This window comes from Engystomops pustulosus, chromosome 3 (genome assembly GCF_040894005.1).
Source record: "Engystomops pustulosus chromosome 3, aEngPut4.maternal, whole genome shotgun sequence".
Taxonomy (NCBI): Eukaryota; Metazoa; Chordata; class Amphibia; order Anura; family Leptodactylidae; genus Engystomops; species Engystomops pustulosus.
This window is the reverse complement of record NC_092413.1, coordinates 25308046-25325023: the sequence shown is the minus strand read 5'-3', so window position 1 is coordinate 25325023 and position 16978 is coordinate 25308046. Positions and strand designations below refer to the sequence as shown.

Genomic DNA, 16978 nt, shown 5'->3' with positions numbered 1-16978 from the left:
GATTACGGTGATACCTCATTTATATAGTTTTATTTTTATTTGTCCAATTTTATTGAAGGAAAACTAGAATAGAAAAAATTGCATTTGTTTTAGTATTGCCATTTTTATAGTGGCATAATTATAGTATTTTTTGGTTTACGGAGCTGGTTGTAAACTTATTTTTTGCGTGACAAGTTGCTCTTTTTATTGGTATCATTTTGGTGCTTGTAACTTTTTCAAATCACTTTTTAGAACATTTTTTGTAAAGCAATTTGATAAAAAGTTTTAATTTTTGGCACGTTTTTGGGTTGTTTTTTTTACCACGTTCACCGAGCGGGTCCAATTATGATTAGGATTTATTGTACAGATTGTTACGGACGCGGCGATTACAAATAAGTGGGGGTTTTTCGTGATTTAGTGTTTTTTATACTTTATTACTTGTGTAAAGGGAAATGTGGTGTTTGGGGGGACTTTCACTTTCTTTTATTATTTATTTTTACTGTAAAAAAACTTTATTTATTTATTTTTCCTTTTTTTACAGTTACTGACATCTAAGCTTGAACAAGTGATCTTCTGATCACTTGTTCAAGCTTTTTTACAGGTTACACAGTGCAATACACTGCCCAGTGTCTTACAGCCGGGTCCTGCCAGGAGGCACGGACCCGGCACCGAGAGGAGGATCGCGCAGCCCCGGGCACCGGCAGTCTCGGGGCTGCGATCAGAGGAGCGGACCCCCCCCGGTAAGCGCCGCGGGGGGGTCCGATTCACATTTAAATAACTTTAAATGCCTCTAACACACCGCGGTCAGCGCGACCGCGGCGTGTTAAGGGTTAACACCCGCGATCGGAGAAATCTCCGATCGCGGGTGTTAGAGGCGGGTGTCAGCTATAACATATAGCCGACACCCGCAGCTTCTGGCGCCGGCTCCGTTCAGGAGCCGGCGCCAGAAGCTTGACGTAATAGTACTGCATTTTGCGGGAACGCACCTCCCGCGATGCAGTACTATTACGTCAAATGTCGGGAAGGGGTTAAAACAGGGCAATGATACAAAGCTCCACACACAGCACAGGACCAACGCGTTTCGCCAGGAACTGTCTTTGTTAAGGTCTTGACAAAATGTGGCCACAAATTTATAATCAATATTTAGTGCGGAGAAGTATAACATTTTCTTACAGGTTTCGGTAATGAAGCGATTCCTTCTTAAGGAAAATATTTCATTAATATTATTCTGCAAAAGTGAAATGAGAAGTGATAAAGTGCAAAAACAACCACCCCACAGTATGGAAAATGAAATGCTACTCCCCCTGGCAATGCACATCAGCTGTAGGGAGGGAAATCTCCTCCATGATGAGCAATACCTTTGCTCAGAGCCACACGCACTGTATTAGCACTTCCGACTGTGTCCTAGGCCCCATCCCAGTCTCTGTATAGTCCAACAATGATGTGGCTCATGGCCTTCAGCCTCTGGGAGGAATAAAAAGACAAGATTACAATGTACTGGGGCAGTGGCTTTAGTGGTGGCTAGTGATCGAGGAATGCACCAGTCAGGAGGTCCCCAGCCTACTCCGTAGCTTACCCAAGGAATAATTCTAGTTTACAGGGCTGGAACCAAGCCGTAAGTTTTGGGGATGGCACTTGTTGGCTAAATGGGTCCCGTGAACCCTCAAAACATCCATCAATATACTGGACTGAAAACCAAAGGTACCAAAACAATGGGGCGGATTTACTTACCCATCCCTGCACAATCCCTGAGGTGCGTTTCCTGACGAGAATACTAGTGTGCACTCGATGTCCTGCATGTCTCGCTTCCCGGCTCAGGTCTGCGGGAGTTCACCATCTTCTTCCTGGTGTATGTAAGTGCCTGGCTTGCGACACAATTTAAATGTTAAATCCCGCGCTCAGTCCGAATCAGTCAGATCGTCCGACGGCCCGTCACTACATGAAAGCCGACGCCGATGCGCCAAAATCCGATCGCGTGCACCAAAATTCCCAGTTAAATGCGGAGCACATGGGAAATCATTGGAATATACAACGTTAAGGCGGTCTGTGGACCCTTAGTAAATGGGCCCCAATGTGGAAACACGATGCACACAAACATTGTTATTTTACTTTGTGCTATCTGCTGATTCGACATGGACAAATTGATTTCTATAAGCTTATACACACCTGTGGTTTCCACTGCCTTGGGTCCTATGCCTGCGCTGTATACATCATGGGGAGTGTTTATTGAGGTCTTTTGTCATATGAGCAGATTTCAGTTGTTTGAGACTAGAGATGAGCGAACATGCTCGTCCGAGCTTGATGCTCGGTCGAGCATTAGGGTACTCGAAACTGCTCGTTGCTCGGACGAATACTTCGCCCGCTCGAGAAAATGGCAGCTCCCGCCGTTTTGCTTTTTGGCGGCCAGAAACAGAGCCAATCACAAGCCAGGAGACTCTGCACTCCACCCAGCATGACGTGGTACCCTTACACGTCGATAGCAGTGGTTGGCTGGCCAGATCAGGTGACCCTGGGATAGACTAGCCGCTGCCCGCGCTGCTCGGATCATTCTGTGTCTGGATGCCGCTAGGGAGAGAGCTGCTGCTGGTCAGGGAAAGCGTTAGGCTGTTCTATTAGCTTACTGTTAGGCAGGAGTGATTCTCAAAGAACCCAACAGCCCTTCTTAGGGCTACAATAACGTTCTACTTTTTTTATTTTAATTTGCATCTAGTACCATTTTGTGAGGAATTAGCAGGGGGACTTGCTACCGTTGTGTTTAGCTCTTAGTGGCACACATATCCATAGCAAAGACCGAAGTGGGAAAATTTAGTAGGGGTTGGATTTCAATTAGGCACTAACTCAGTGTCATCTCATCTGGCATAGTAGTGTGCTTTGATACTTGGCTAGAAAATAGCCATAGGAGAATACAAAGAGCTTACTTACGCCTACAGTAGCGTTCTATATATTTGATTTCTGGTTGATCTGCTGGTGGCTGTACTTTCTGCAGTGCATGTACTAGCCAATTCTGAGCAATTTGTAGTGAGACTTGCGACCGCTGTGTTCTGCGCTTAGTGACGCACATATCCATAGCAAAGACCGAAGTGGGAAAATTTAGTAGGGGTTGGATTTCAATTAGGCACTAACTCAGTGTCATCTCATCTGGCATAGTAGTGTGCTTTGATACTTGGCTAGAAAATAGCCATAGGAGAATACAAAGAGCTTACTTACGCCTACAGTAGCGTTCTATATATTTGATTTCTGGTTGATCTGCTGGTGGCTGTACTTTCTGCAGTGCATGTACTAGCCAATTCTGAGCAATTTGTAGTGAGACTTGCGACCGCTGTGTTCTGCGCTTAGTGACGCACATATCCATAGCAAAGACCGAAGTGGGAAAATTTAGTAGGGGTTGGATTTCAATTAGGCACTAACTCAGTGTCATCTCATCTGGCATAGTAGTGTGCTTTGATACTTGGCTAGAAAATAGCCATAGGAGAATACAAAGAGCTTACTTACGCCTACAGTAGCGTTCTATATATTTGATTTCTGGTTGATCTGCTGGTGGCTGTACTTTCTGCAGTGCATGTACTAGCCAATTCTGAGCAATTTGTAGTGAGACTTGCGACCGCTGTGTTCTGCGCTTAGTGACGCACATATCCATAGCAAAGACCGAAGTGGGAAAATTTAGTAGGGGTTGGATTTCAATTAGGCACTAACTCAGTGTCATCTCATCTGGCATAGTAGTGTGCTTTGATACTTGGCTAGAAAATAGCCATAGGAGAATACAAAGAGCTTACTTACGCCTACAGTAGCGTTCTATATATTTGATTTCTGGTTGATCTGCTGGTGGCTGTACTTTCTGCAGTGCATGTACTAGCCAATTCTGAGCAATTTGTAGTGAGACTTGCGACCGCTGTGTTCTGCGCTTAGTGACGCACATATCCATAGCAAAGACCGAAGTGGGAAAATTTAGTAGGGGTTGGATTTCAATTAGGCACTAACTCAGTGTCATCTCATCTGGCATAGTAGTGTGCTTTGATACTTGGCTAGAAAATAGCCATAGGAGAATACAAAGAGCTTACTTACGCCTACAGTAGCGTTCTATATATTTGATTTCTGGTTGATCTGCTGGTGGCTGTACTTTCTGCAGTGCATGTACTAGCCAATTCTGAGCAATTCTTAGTGAGACTTGCGACCGCTGTGTTCTGCGCTTAGTGACGCACATATCCATAGCAAAGACCGAAGTGGGAAAATTTAGTAGGGGTTGGATTTCAATTAGGCACTAACTCAGTGTCATCTCATCTGGCATAGTAGTGTGCTTTGATACTTGGCTAGAAAATAGCCATAGCAATAGGATAGCATTGTTTGGTTTTAAAAACTCAAAAAAAACCAAAAAACACAAAAAAAAACAAAAAACACAAAAAAAACCAAAAAAAAGTTAAAAAAAAAATAAAGTTATAACTCTCATTTTAAAAATGTTTAACCCGAGGGCTAGGGGTAGAGGACGAGGGCGGGGACGTGGGCGTCCAACTACTGCAGGGGTCAGAGGCCGTGGTCCTGGGCGGGGTGAGACACCACCTGCTGATGAGGGAGCAGGGGAACGCCGCAGAGCTACACTCCCTAGGTTCATGTCTGAAGTTACTGGGACTCGTGGTAGAGCACTGTTGAGGCCAGAACAGTGCGAACAGGTGATGTCGTGGATTGCTGACAATGCTTCGAGCAATTTGTCCACCACCAGTCAGTCTTCCACGCAGTCCACCCATGTCACCGAAATCGCCACTCCTCCAGCTCCTGCACCTCAGCCTCCTCCCCCCCAGTCTGCCCCCTCCCAGGAAAATTTGGCATTTGAACCGGCATACTCTGAGGAACTGTTTTCTGGACCCTTCCCACAGTCACAAACCACTTGTCCGGTTGCTGCTGAGCAATTTTCCGATGCCCAGGTTTTCCACCAGTCACAGTCTGTGGGTGATGATGACCTTCTTGACGTAGTGGAAGTGTGTAAAGAGGTGTCCGACGATGAGGAGACACGGTTGTCAGACAGTGGGGAAGTTGTTGTCAGGGCAGGAAGTCCGAGGGGGGAGCAGACTGAGGGATCGGAGGATGATGAGGTGACAGACCCAAGCTGGGTTGAGAGGCCGGGTGAACACAGTGCTTCTGAGACGGAGGAGAGTCCTCGACCAGAACAGGTTGGAAGAGGCAGTGGTGGGGCCAGACGGAGAGGCAGGGCCAGAGCTGGTGCATCAGCGCCAAATGTGTCAACTAGTGAAGCTCCCGTGGCGAGGGCTCTGGCGGCGAGGGCTAGATCTTCAGAAGTCTGGAGGTTCTTTAAGGAAACACCGGATGACCGACGGACTGTGGTGTGCAACATTTGCCAAACCAGGCTCAGCAGGGGTTCCACCACTACTAGCTTAACTACCACCAGTATGCGCAGGCATATGAATGCTAAACACCCCACTCAGTGGCAACAAGCCCGTTCACCTCCGGCCGTGCACACCACTGCTCCTTCCCCTGTGTCAGCTGCTAGTCAGCCCCCTGCCCAGGACCCTGCCACAAAAACCCCATCGTCGCCTCCACGATCCTCCACAGCATCCACCAGCGTTCAGCTCTCCATACCCCAGACGCTGGAGCGGAAACGCAAATATAGTGCAACCCACCCGCACGCCCAAGCCCTTAATGTGCACATCTCCAGATTGCTTAGCCTGGAGATGCTGCCCTATAGGCTAGTAGAGACCGAGGCCTTTCGCAACCTCATGGCGGCGGCCGCCCCTCGGTATTCGGTCCCCAGCCGCCACTACTTTTCCCGATGTGCCGTCCCAGCCCTGCACCAGCACGTGTCAGACAACATCATCCGTGCCCTGACCAACGCCGTTTCTGACAAGGTCCACCTGACCACGGACACGTGGACGAGTGCTGCCGGGCAGGGCCACTGGGTTAACGGCACATTGGGTTAACTTGGTGGAGGCTGGGACCGAGTCTGACCCTGGGGCTGCTCATATACTGCCGACGCCGAGGATTGCGGGGCCTACCTCGGTCCAGGTGTTTTAGGCCTACTATGCCTCCTCCTCCTCCCACCCCTCCTCCACCTCCTCCTCCGAACTACCATCCGTGGGCACGGCGCCATCAGTCGGTAGCTCTAGGCACAGCAGCAGTGCCGTCGCTAAGCGACAGCAGGCGGTGCTCAAACTGCTGAGCCTAGGCGACAAAAGGCACACCGCCCAAGAGCTATTACAGGGCATCACGGTGCAGACTGATCTGTGGCTGGCACCGCTGAACCTCAAGCCGGGAATGGTTGTGTGTGACAACGGCCGTAACCTGGTGGCGGCTCTGCAACTCGGCAGACTGACACATGTGCCATGCCTGGCCCATGTGTTAAATCTGATAGTTCAGCGTTTCCTCAAGACATACCCCAATCTGTCTGATTTGCTCACGAAGGTGCGCCGCATCTGTGCGCATTTCAGGAAGTCCAGCCCAGATGCTGCCACTCTCAGGGCAGCGCAGCGCCGCCTCCAACTGCCCGCTCACCGACTGTTGTGCGACGTGCCCACGAGGTGGAATTCAACACTGACCATGTTATCCAGAGTTTACCAGCAGCGCAGAGCGATTGTAGACTGCCAGATGTCAACTTCCACCAGAACTGGTAGTCAGGTCAGTCAGCTTCCTCAAGTCTACAATGAGGAGTGGACGTGGATGTCTGATATCTGTCAGGTGCTGAGTAACTTTGAGGAGTCAACACAGATGGTCAGTGGCGATGCCGCCATCATCAGCCTCACCATCCCGCTGCTTGGCCTGTTGAAAAACTCTCTGGTCAGCATGAAGTCGGAAGCTTTGCGCTCGTCACAAGAGACAGGGGAAGAATATTCCCTTGTTGATAGCCAAAGCACCCTCAGGTCTGTTTCTCAGCGCATATCGGAGGAGGTGGAGGTGGAGGAGGATGAGGAGGAAGAGGAGGAGAATGTTGGCGAGACACAAGAGGGGACCATTGTTGAGTCCTTTACTGTTCAGCGTGTATGGGCAGAAGAAGAGGAGTTGGAGGAGTTGGAGGAGGAGGAAATGGACAGTCAGGCCAGTGAGGGGAGTGAATTCTTACGCGTTGGTACTCTGGCGCATATGGCAGATTTCATGCTAGGCTGCCTATCCCGTGACCCTCGCGTTCAAAGAATTTATTCCAGCACCGATTACTGGGTGTTCACTCTCCTGGACCCACGGTACAAGCAAAATCTTTCCACTCTCATCCCTGCAGAGGAAAGGAGTGTGAGAATGCATGAATACCAGCAGGCCCTGGTGCACAAGCTGAAACAGTATTTCCCTTCTGACAGCGCTAGCGGCAGAGTGCGTAGTTCTGCGGGACAAGTAGCGAGGGAGAGTAGGCGAGCAGGCAGCTTGTCCAGCACTGGCAAGGGTACGCTTTACAAGGCTTTTGCCAGCTTTATGTCACCCCAGCAAGACACTGTCACCTGTCCCCAGTCTCGGCAGAGTAGGGCTGATCTTTACAGAAAGATGGTGAGGGAGTACGTAGCTGACCATACCATCGTCCTAAATGATCACACAGCTCCCTACAACTACTGGGTTTCAAAGCTGGACATGTGGCACGAACTGGCGCTGTACGCCTTGGAGGTTCTTGCCTGCCCTGCCGCTAGCGTCTTGTCCGAGCGGGTTTTTAGTGCAGCTGGTGGCATCATCACCGATAAGCGTACACGCCTGTCGACTGACAGCGCTGACAGGCTGACGCTTATTAAAATGAATAAAGGCTGGATTTCTCAGAATTTCCAATCTCCACCAGGTGAAGGAAGCTCAACCTGAATAATTGATCCACTCCTCCTCCTCCTCATTTTCCTCCTTCTCCTCCTCTTTGTACAGTAAAGCAGAGGAAAATGGCTATTTTTTGACAGGGCCCACTGGCTCTTGCTATAGTACTTCATGCATTTAATTTTTCTGGAGGGCCACCTACCCGGTCCTCTGTTTGAAACAATTTTTGTGAGTGCCACATACAGGCACTCAATCTATTCCATTTTACTGCAGGGCCACCTACCTGCTCCTCTGGTTTGAAACATTTTTGGGACTGCCACATACAGGCACTCAATCTATTCCATTTTACTGGAGGGCCACCTACCTGCTCCTCTGGTTTGAAAAATTTTTGGGACTGCCACATACAGGCACTCAATCTATTCCATTTTACTGCAGGGCCACCTACCTGCTCCTCTGGTTTGAAACATTTTTGGGACTGCCACATACAGGCACTCAATCTATTCCATTTTACTGGAGGGCCACCTACCTGCTCCTCTGGTTTGAAACATTTTTGGGACTGCCACATACAGGCACTCAATCTATTCCATTTTACTGCAGGGCCACCTACCTGCTCCTCTGGTTTGAAACATTTTTGGGACTGCCACATACAGGCACTCAATCTATTCCATTTTACTGGAGGGCCACCTACCTGCTCCTCTGGTTTGAAAAATTTTTGGGACTGCCACATACAGGCACTCAATCTATTCCATTTTACTGCAGGGCCACCTACCTGCTCCTCTGGTTTGAAACATTTTTGGGACTGCCACATACAGGCACTCAATCTATTCCATTTTACTGCAGGGCCACCTACCTGCTCCTCTGGTTTGAAACATTTTTGGGACTGCCACATACAGGCACTCAATCTATTCCATTTTACTGGAGGGCCACCTACCTGCTCCTCTGGTTTGAAAAATTTTTGGGACTGCCACATACAGGCACTCAATCTATTCCATTTTACTGGAGGGCCACCTACCTGCTCCTCTGGTTTGAAAAATGTTTGGGACTGCCACATACAGGCACTATCCAAATTAAATTGTCTCCATAGCAGCCTCCACACGTTGTCTCCATTGCTACCTCCAAAAGTCGTCCATATAGCTGCCTCCATACATCGTCCCTTTATCAAACGAGGTGTGTCAGGCAGAAATTTGGGTTGTTTTCATGGATTCCACATCAAAGTTGTTAACTTTGTCGCCACCCTGCTGTGTTATCCACAAAATATACTGGCAAACTTTTACCATTTAGGGATATTATTTCAGCGCTTCTTGCGCATCTGTTTACATTCCCCTCACCCGGCATATCCTAAACTTATAAGAACGCTACTACACTTGATCTTATACAAAAGGTTCTTAGAAGTGCTGTTTGGGGAGTAGCCTAGAGACAGGGGCTTGGATTGGCGAAAGCTCGCCTGGCAGCGGAGCGCCAGCTCCATGCGCATCATGCGCTTCTTGCGCATCTGTTTACATTCCCCTCACCCGCCATATCCCAAACTTATAAGAACGCTACTACACTTAACTTGGTGCAGGCTGGGACCGAGTCTGACCCTGGGGCTGGTCATATACTGCCGACGCAGAGAATTGCGGGGCCTACCTCGGTCCAGGTCTCAAAGGCCTACTATACCTCCTCCCACCCCTCCTCCACCTCCTCCTCCTCCGAATTACCATCCGTGGGCATGGCGCCATCAGTCGGTAGCTCTAGGCACAGCAGCAGTGCCGTCGCTAAGCGACAGCAGGCGGTGCTGAAACTGCTGAGCCTAGGCGATAAAAGGCACACCGCCCAAGAGCTATTACAGGGCATTCCACATCAAAGTTGTTAACTTTGTCGCCACCCTGCTGTGTAATCCACAAAATATACTTGCAAACTTTTACCATTTAGGGATATTATTTCAGCGCTTCTTGCGCATCTGTTTACATTCCCCTCACCCGCCATATCCTAAACTTATAAGAACGCTACTACACTTGATCTTATACAAAAGGTTCTTAGAAGTGCTGTTTGGGGAGTAGCCTAGAGACAGGGGCTTGGATTGGCGAAAGCTCGCCTGGCAGCGGAGCGCCAGCTCCATGCGCATCATGCGCTTCTTGCGCATCTGTTTACATTCCCCTCACCCGCCATATCCCAAACTTATAAGAACGCTACTACACTTAACTTGGTGCAGGCTGGGACCGAGTCTGACCCTGGGGCTGGTCATATACTGCCGACGCAGAGAATTGCGGGGCCTACCTCGGTCCAGGTCTCAAAGGCCTACTATACCTCCTCCCACCCCTCCTCCACCTCCTCCTCCTCCGAATTACCATCCGTGGGCATGGCGCCATCAGTCGGTAGCTCTAGGCACAGCAGCAGTGCCGTCGCTAAGCGACAGCAGGCGGTGCTGAAACTGCTGAGCCTAGGCGATAAAAGGCACACCGCCCAAGAGCTATTACAGGGCATTCCACATCAAAGTTGTTAACTTTGTCGCCACCCTGCTGTGTAATCCACAAAATATACTTGCAAACTTTTACCATTTAGGGATATTATTTCAGCGCTTCTTGCGCATCTGTTTACATTCCCCTCACCCGCCATATCCTAAACTTATAAGAACGCTACTACACTTGATCTTATACAAAAGGTTCTTAGAAGTGCTGTTTGGGGAGTAGCCTAGAGACAGGGGCTTGGATTGGCGAAAGCTCGCCTGGCTGCAGAGCGCCAGCTCCATCCCAAGATCCAACTAACATAGTTGCAGCACCTTTAATCTACTACTAGTTCACTGCCTCCATAATAATAATAATAATAATAATCTTTATTTATATAGCGTCATCATATTCTGTAGCGCTTTACAAATCATAGGAAACAAATACAAATGTAATGTAACAGAGCACAACATTTGTATGGAACAACAGGAGTGAGGTCCCTGCTCGCCAGAGCTTACGGTTTATGAAGATGATGGGGTAACACGAGGTAAAAGAATATTTAATGGTCAAGCCATTCTTCTTAGGGAATAGAAAAAAATATAATAAATGGAATTGCTGTCGCTTGAACCACTCAGCCGTCATCTTATATACCAGGTCCAGGGTGAATGGGACTGCAGAGAAGTCTGGTGCCTGTTGGTTGCTGGATAACAGATGGGAGGACGACACAGGACGGGTTAGTAGAAGAGTTAAAACTTCATGCAGTTAATGAGTGTTATAGGCTTGCCTAAAGAAATGGGTTTTAAGAGCACGTTTGAAACTTTGGAGGTTAGGTATTAGTCTGATAGTCCGGGGCAGAGCATTCCATAGAATTGGTGCAGCTCTAGAGAAGTCTTGGAGACGCGAGTGGGAGGTCCGCACTAGGGTAGAGGTTAATCTAAGATCACTGGCGGATCTAAGAGCACGGGTTGGGCGATAGACTGAGATAAGAGAGGAGAGGTAGGGGGGTGCAGCATTATACAGAGCTTTATGGATGAGGGTTATTATTATTTTAAACTGTATTCGAAAGGAGACTGGCAGCCAGTGCAGCGACTGGCATGAACTGTAAGCATACATGGTCCCCTTATCAAACGAGCTGTGTCAGGCAGAATTTTGGGTTGTTTTCATGGCTTCCATGTTAACTTTGTCGCCACCCTGCTGTGTAATCCACAAAATATACTGGCAAACTTTTATCATGTACCGATATTATTTGAGCGCTTCTTGCTCACCTCCTTTGGTTCCTCTCTGACACCCATTGGTTTGAAGCCTGAGTCCAATTAGGGTATGTCGCCATGCCACTCTCTAGCCTGCTGCCGCTGCCTCTGCATGCCGTCCCCTATAGTGTCAGGGTCAATTATTGGATGTTTTAGATGCTATCTAGCTTCATTCTGTCACTCTGTCATGGCCATGCTGTTGCCCATAATTTTGGCATAATGGTGCGATTAAGCAGCCTCAGAGGCATCCATGCATGCTGCCCCTGCTGTTTCCTGTCCATTTCCGTGGTGTTTCCATCCTTTTCTGAGGTTCCCAGGTGTTTGGCCAAGCTTCCCTGTGCAGAGCCTTGGTCCCCTTGAAAAATGCTCGAGTCTCCCATTGACTTCAATGGGGTTCGTTATTCGAGACGAGCACTCGAGCATCGGGAAAAGTTCGTCTCGAATAACGAGTACCCGAGCATTTTAGTGCTCGCTCATCTCTATTTGAGACCTTTAGTTGTATTGGACCTTAGGCAGTTTTGTACATAGTAGGAGGTTATAATATGGGCGGTAGCTCTTAGCCCATGGCTTCTAGGAGGCCAATGGCCACCCAAACCACCCACCACGTTTTATACTTCCATAAAGAGATAATAAAGAGATGGACCTTCAGCCCTAAAATCTACATACATTTGTGCTGCTGGTTCTCAATATACATACACATTGCATAGTTTTGCAGTTTAAGGACCATTAGAGGAACTTTACAGGTCCTGGAAAGTCTCTTGTACCTTTAAAGGTACTCTAATGTTCCTTGAACTTCAAAACTTAAAGTAGATAGAAGACAGGAGGCTTGGATCTGGTTTTGAATGAAGACAATATGCATCAAAATGTTAACAAAAATTAGACTTGTGGGGGTCCATAATTTTCATGATAATTTGCCCCAGGTTGTACTGAAGCAGATATATCACATTGTCAATTGGGGGTGAATTATCAGAAGTGTCTGAGAGGAAAACTGTTTTAGTTAGCAACCAATCAGCGCTCAACTTTCATTTTATAAACCTGTGGGAAAATGAAAGCTGAGCTCTGATTTGTTGCCATGAGCAACTAGAACACTTCTGAGAAATCCTGCAATTAATGTAAGACTGTGTGGTCCAAGGCAGGTCCTGCACCAGCACTGGGCATAACTGAGCAAGTGTCAGGGCCCCGAGCTGCTAGGGGGGGCCACATAAGGCAGTACATAATGAATCCGTAGGGTTAAGGGCTTCTGTATATAATGAATCCATAGGGGGTGAGGGGGCTGTATATAAAATAACCAGGAGGGGGCTGCCTATCATCTGGGGTATTAGTTTTATATTGGGTATGTATATTCTTTATGTGTGTGGGTGCATGGGTGTATATGATACTGTATGTATATAAGTATATAAATGTGTGTATATATGAGTGTATAAATGTAAGTTATTGTAACTCACATGTGTGAGTACACAAATATGTATACTTTTTAAGGGGCCACATTCAGAAGTCTGCTATGAGGCCCTGCCTCTCCTAGTTACACCCTTTGGTATGATCTAACAATCTCCTATTACTTGGCTTTGTTTTACATAATTTTGAGCAATGCAGCCCAACTTAGGCCCATATTTTTGCACGTCCACTTTCGTAGTTTGTAAAAGCCTCAAAAACTGATCTTAATTCTTATTCTAAACTGCTTAGACAATGAGGCGCAAGGCATTAGTGAGGTATTGGGGACCATGATCGGTATAAATGTCCGAATTCTGGGATTGTTGATTGACAAGTCTAATCGTTCCCCACAATACGGTTGCCTCCATGATGTCCTCACTTGTAAAATAATACTGTCATATAACCAGCGCGCTTCATTTCCATCCATGCCGATCCTGGGGAACAGCTTTTCCAGTTTTAATGATGTATAATTGCAATCCATAATTACATAAATAAGGGATTAAACCTGGCAGACAATTAAGTCAAATAATATGCCGACGGTTTGGCTGCCCAAATACATAAAAACAAGACGTGATTACCGCATTGATAATTACAATGATAAAACAAATAGCGCTCTCACCAGTTGGCTGGAAGCGACAAACGTATTAAATGGAAATTGTTTTACATATTTATTTAACTCCTGTGTGACATGACAGCGGCGCCACTGCTGAGGTTTTACATGCTGTTCCTAGAAATCAGTGGGCGGCCATTCATTTCTATAGATTTCCGGAGCCGGTAGCTTTGGCTCGGGCCTAGATTTGTTTTCCTTCCACAGATCAGTTCTAGTTGCCCATGGCAACCAATCAGAGCTCAGCTTTCATTTTCCTACAGCTGTTTATAAAATAATATCTGAGCTCTGATTGGTTTCCATGGGCAACTAAGTCAGTTTTACCTCAGACACTTGAGATAAATCTCCCTCATTATCTTGTATGTTCTGTCCTGTGTTGGTATAAGGATGGGCAGACACCATCAGATATAAAGGGACACTGTCACTAGCTTTTTACCCCACTAAACCATCACTCCCCCTCAGGTAGGGCATAAAATGCCCTTTCTAGAATTCCTTCTTTTAAGGCTATAATCACACGAACATATGGGGGACGTATATACGGCCGATATACGTCCCCCATACATCGCTATGGACTCACGGCGCCCAACGCGAGCGCTACGGTGCAATGGGAGCCGTACGGTATCTTTCTACGGGATACAGCGCCGTACGCCATATATTCCTATGGAAAGGGGCGGGGGTGAGCGGCGCTCTCGCCCTCCTCCTTTCCCACGGCACTGCCGTGTGCCACCGTGCTACAGTACGGCAGGCAATGACAGTATGAATGTAGCCTAAGTAAAACATTTTATGGTAGGGCTACATTTAGACGGCCGTATGGGGGACATATATACGGCTGATATACATCCCCCATAGACAGCAATGGGCGCACAGCAACCTACAAGAGCGGTATGGTGCAGCACACGTGCGGCACCATACCGCTCAGTACCCCGTGAAAAGATAGGACATGTCCTATCTTTCCACGGCATACAGCGCCGTGCGACATATATCCTTATGGAGAGGGGCAGGGGTGAGCAGCGCTCACCTACTGTTCCTCTCCCGGCGCACCGCCATGTGCCTGGCGGGCAACGGGCGTCTGAATGTAGCCTAAATCTGTAATATGGAAATGAGCAGAGAATTGTCACTTTTTTCCTGAGGCTGGAGGGGGATGCAACATTTTCAGATGCCATATCTTGGGATATACGTATAACACCTAGAATCAGATCTAATAATAAAAATAATAATTTATTTATATAGCACACACAGATTATGCAGCATTAAAAAGAGCTTGCCAAATTGGTCTCTTATTAAAGACAAGAATCGCTTCTTTTAAATTGTATAAGGCTTGTGATTCTGTGATCTACAGAACCAAAGATACAGGCAGTTAACAGAATGAGCAGCTCACATCCACAACTTTGTCTGGTTTAATAAAATACACACTAAGGCCTTATCTGCACAAATAAATGCTGGACCAGACCATAGCTCAGGCAAGCATCCAGCCGGGTGCAGGAGAGAGGAGGGGTGCAAAATAAAGCTGGGAATAAAGAATACAAGTCATATGATGGGGTAATAGTGTTATTCTTCATGTACACACATTCACTAATCACTATTGCAATGTTAACTTAAAGGAAATCCACCATCAAAATCCACCATGATAAACCAAGGAAACTTCCTCATATGTCCAGGTACCGTGATTGTGGTAATCTTCTTATATTTGTTATCCATGGCCTCCTTCCTTCTAAAATCAACTTTTACAATTATGCTAATGAGTCTGAAGGGCTTTTGAGGCGTTGCTAGAGACAGTGTAACAGTCTGTGAAGAGAGAGCACAAAATATCTCTCTTCACAGGCTATTATACTGTCTCACCAGGGCCGATTAAGGTTGGTGGAGGCCCCTAGGTGCAAACTGTTGGGGGACTCCCCTTATAAGAAATATATCTAGCCCCCTCAGTAATAAATAAATACAGCCCCTCCCAGTAACACACACACACTTATATATATATATACACGGCCCCCACCCCCCTGTAGCACATATATATACAGCCCCTTGGAAAACAATAAAATTGTACTCACCTTCCCATGTTCTCCGATGCACGCTGACCTCCTCTTCTCTCATTTCTCCTCCTGAGTCAGGGTGCCGACGTCGGGTGTGTGTGCACCCGGGTCTATGACAGAGCAGGGAACTTATTGTTCCCTCACTCTACATACACTGGAGTCTGTCGAGTACCGCCAGGTTGAAGCAGCAGCCAGACCAGCACATATTATGGGTGATTCGGACAGCCATGCGACCTCCCAAATTGCCCACACGTGGTGGGGACCCCGGGATGTGCACCCCGGGAGCCCGTCATACAATACGGCCCTGTTTCTCATCCTCTCCCATATGTATTCTCATGGCAGAAGCATGCATTGCAACGGAAGGTTGGGGCAGGGTGGGCAAGTTTAATAGTCTGTGAAGACCGAGCAGAGGTAGAGCCTGTCAAGCTCATTAGCATAACTTTAAACATTGATTTTGGAAGGAAGGAGGCCATAGATAACAAATATAAGCAGATTACCACAGTCACGGTGCCTGGAACTATGAGTAATGTCCCTGGTTTATCATGATGGATTTTGCTGGCAGATTTCCTTTAAAGGTTACAAGAAGCTTTAAGCCTTCATTTACATATGTAAATGTTTTAACCACAGTGCATTGTTACTTTAGGGTCTTCTATAGACATGTGACTACTGTGCCTCTAGGTAAACCTAGTCCCTATGTACAGAGTGAATGTTCCCACTTCTCCCCTCTTCTCCCTCGCCCTTTATACGTTCTTCACTCCTTTATACATTGATTCCTTAGTGTGTCGTATCTTTCCTGGCTCTGTACCTGGTTCTCTACAAGGAGTATACGGCACCTTTGGAAGACATATCCTGCTGTTTTTGTTCCTATGCCAGTGCTTTGTACTTGCTGTTTTTTGTTGTGTTGCTCTTTATTACTTAAAATCAATACAAATTGATGTCACAAGCATAAAGATAGGTAAATAAAGGATATGTTCATTATGTGACGCTCCGCTATGCTCTGCTCCCCCCCCAGGCTTAACTCCCCGCTTGCATACTTTGGAAACTTAACAAGTCAGTGTGATATTCTGCCAAGGAAGCAAACAAATGACTCAAAGTAAGTACAAGCGACCTATATATCACTTAGGAGAAGTCTAAGTCTTTAGAGGAAATAAAAGGGGGATTTGGTTTCAGCACACGAAGCTTATTTATGGTAAAACAATACTGGTTGTATGATATTTTATATCTCTTTCCTTCATAACATGCCTCATGATCTATAGACACAACCCATGTTATGGACAGGCCGCAATGCTTAAAGGGGTTTTACGATTCTTGACATTAAAGGGCATCTACCACCGGGATGAAGGGCTGTAGGCATATGAGCCTTAGGGGCTCCATAGGTGTTAATGGAGCCCCTCAGGTTCATTTGCATACAGTCTTCAATCCTGGTGGAACTTCACTGTCCTTAATTTGGGTCAAACACTTATACCCTGCACAGATTGACTGTTTTGGGGATCCTCTGAAGCCAAAAGTAAAATACTCTGTCCAGAGTCCTGCAGATGG

At 47.0% G+C, this 16978-nt stretch overlaps 1 protein-coding gene across 2 annotated transcripts in view; it reads left to right on the top strand.

Moving 5' to 3' along the window:
- Positions 1-16978, top strand: part of LHCGR (luteinizing hormone/choriogonadotropin receptor) — a 115336-nt gene that overhangs the window by 96428 nt on the left and 1930 nt on the right. The window contains exon 10 of one of the 2 annotated variants that reach the window (XM_072140329.1): positions 16452-16532. The exons of the other annotated variant lie outside the window; for it this stretch is intronic. Coding sequence (XP_071996430.1) covers positions 16452-16532 — 81 coding nt within the window. The remainder of the gene's footprint in view (positions 1-16451; positions 16533-16978) is intronic. 2 annotated transcript variants of the gene reach the window in all.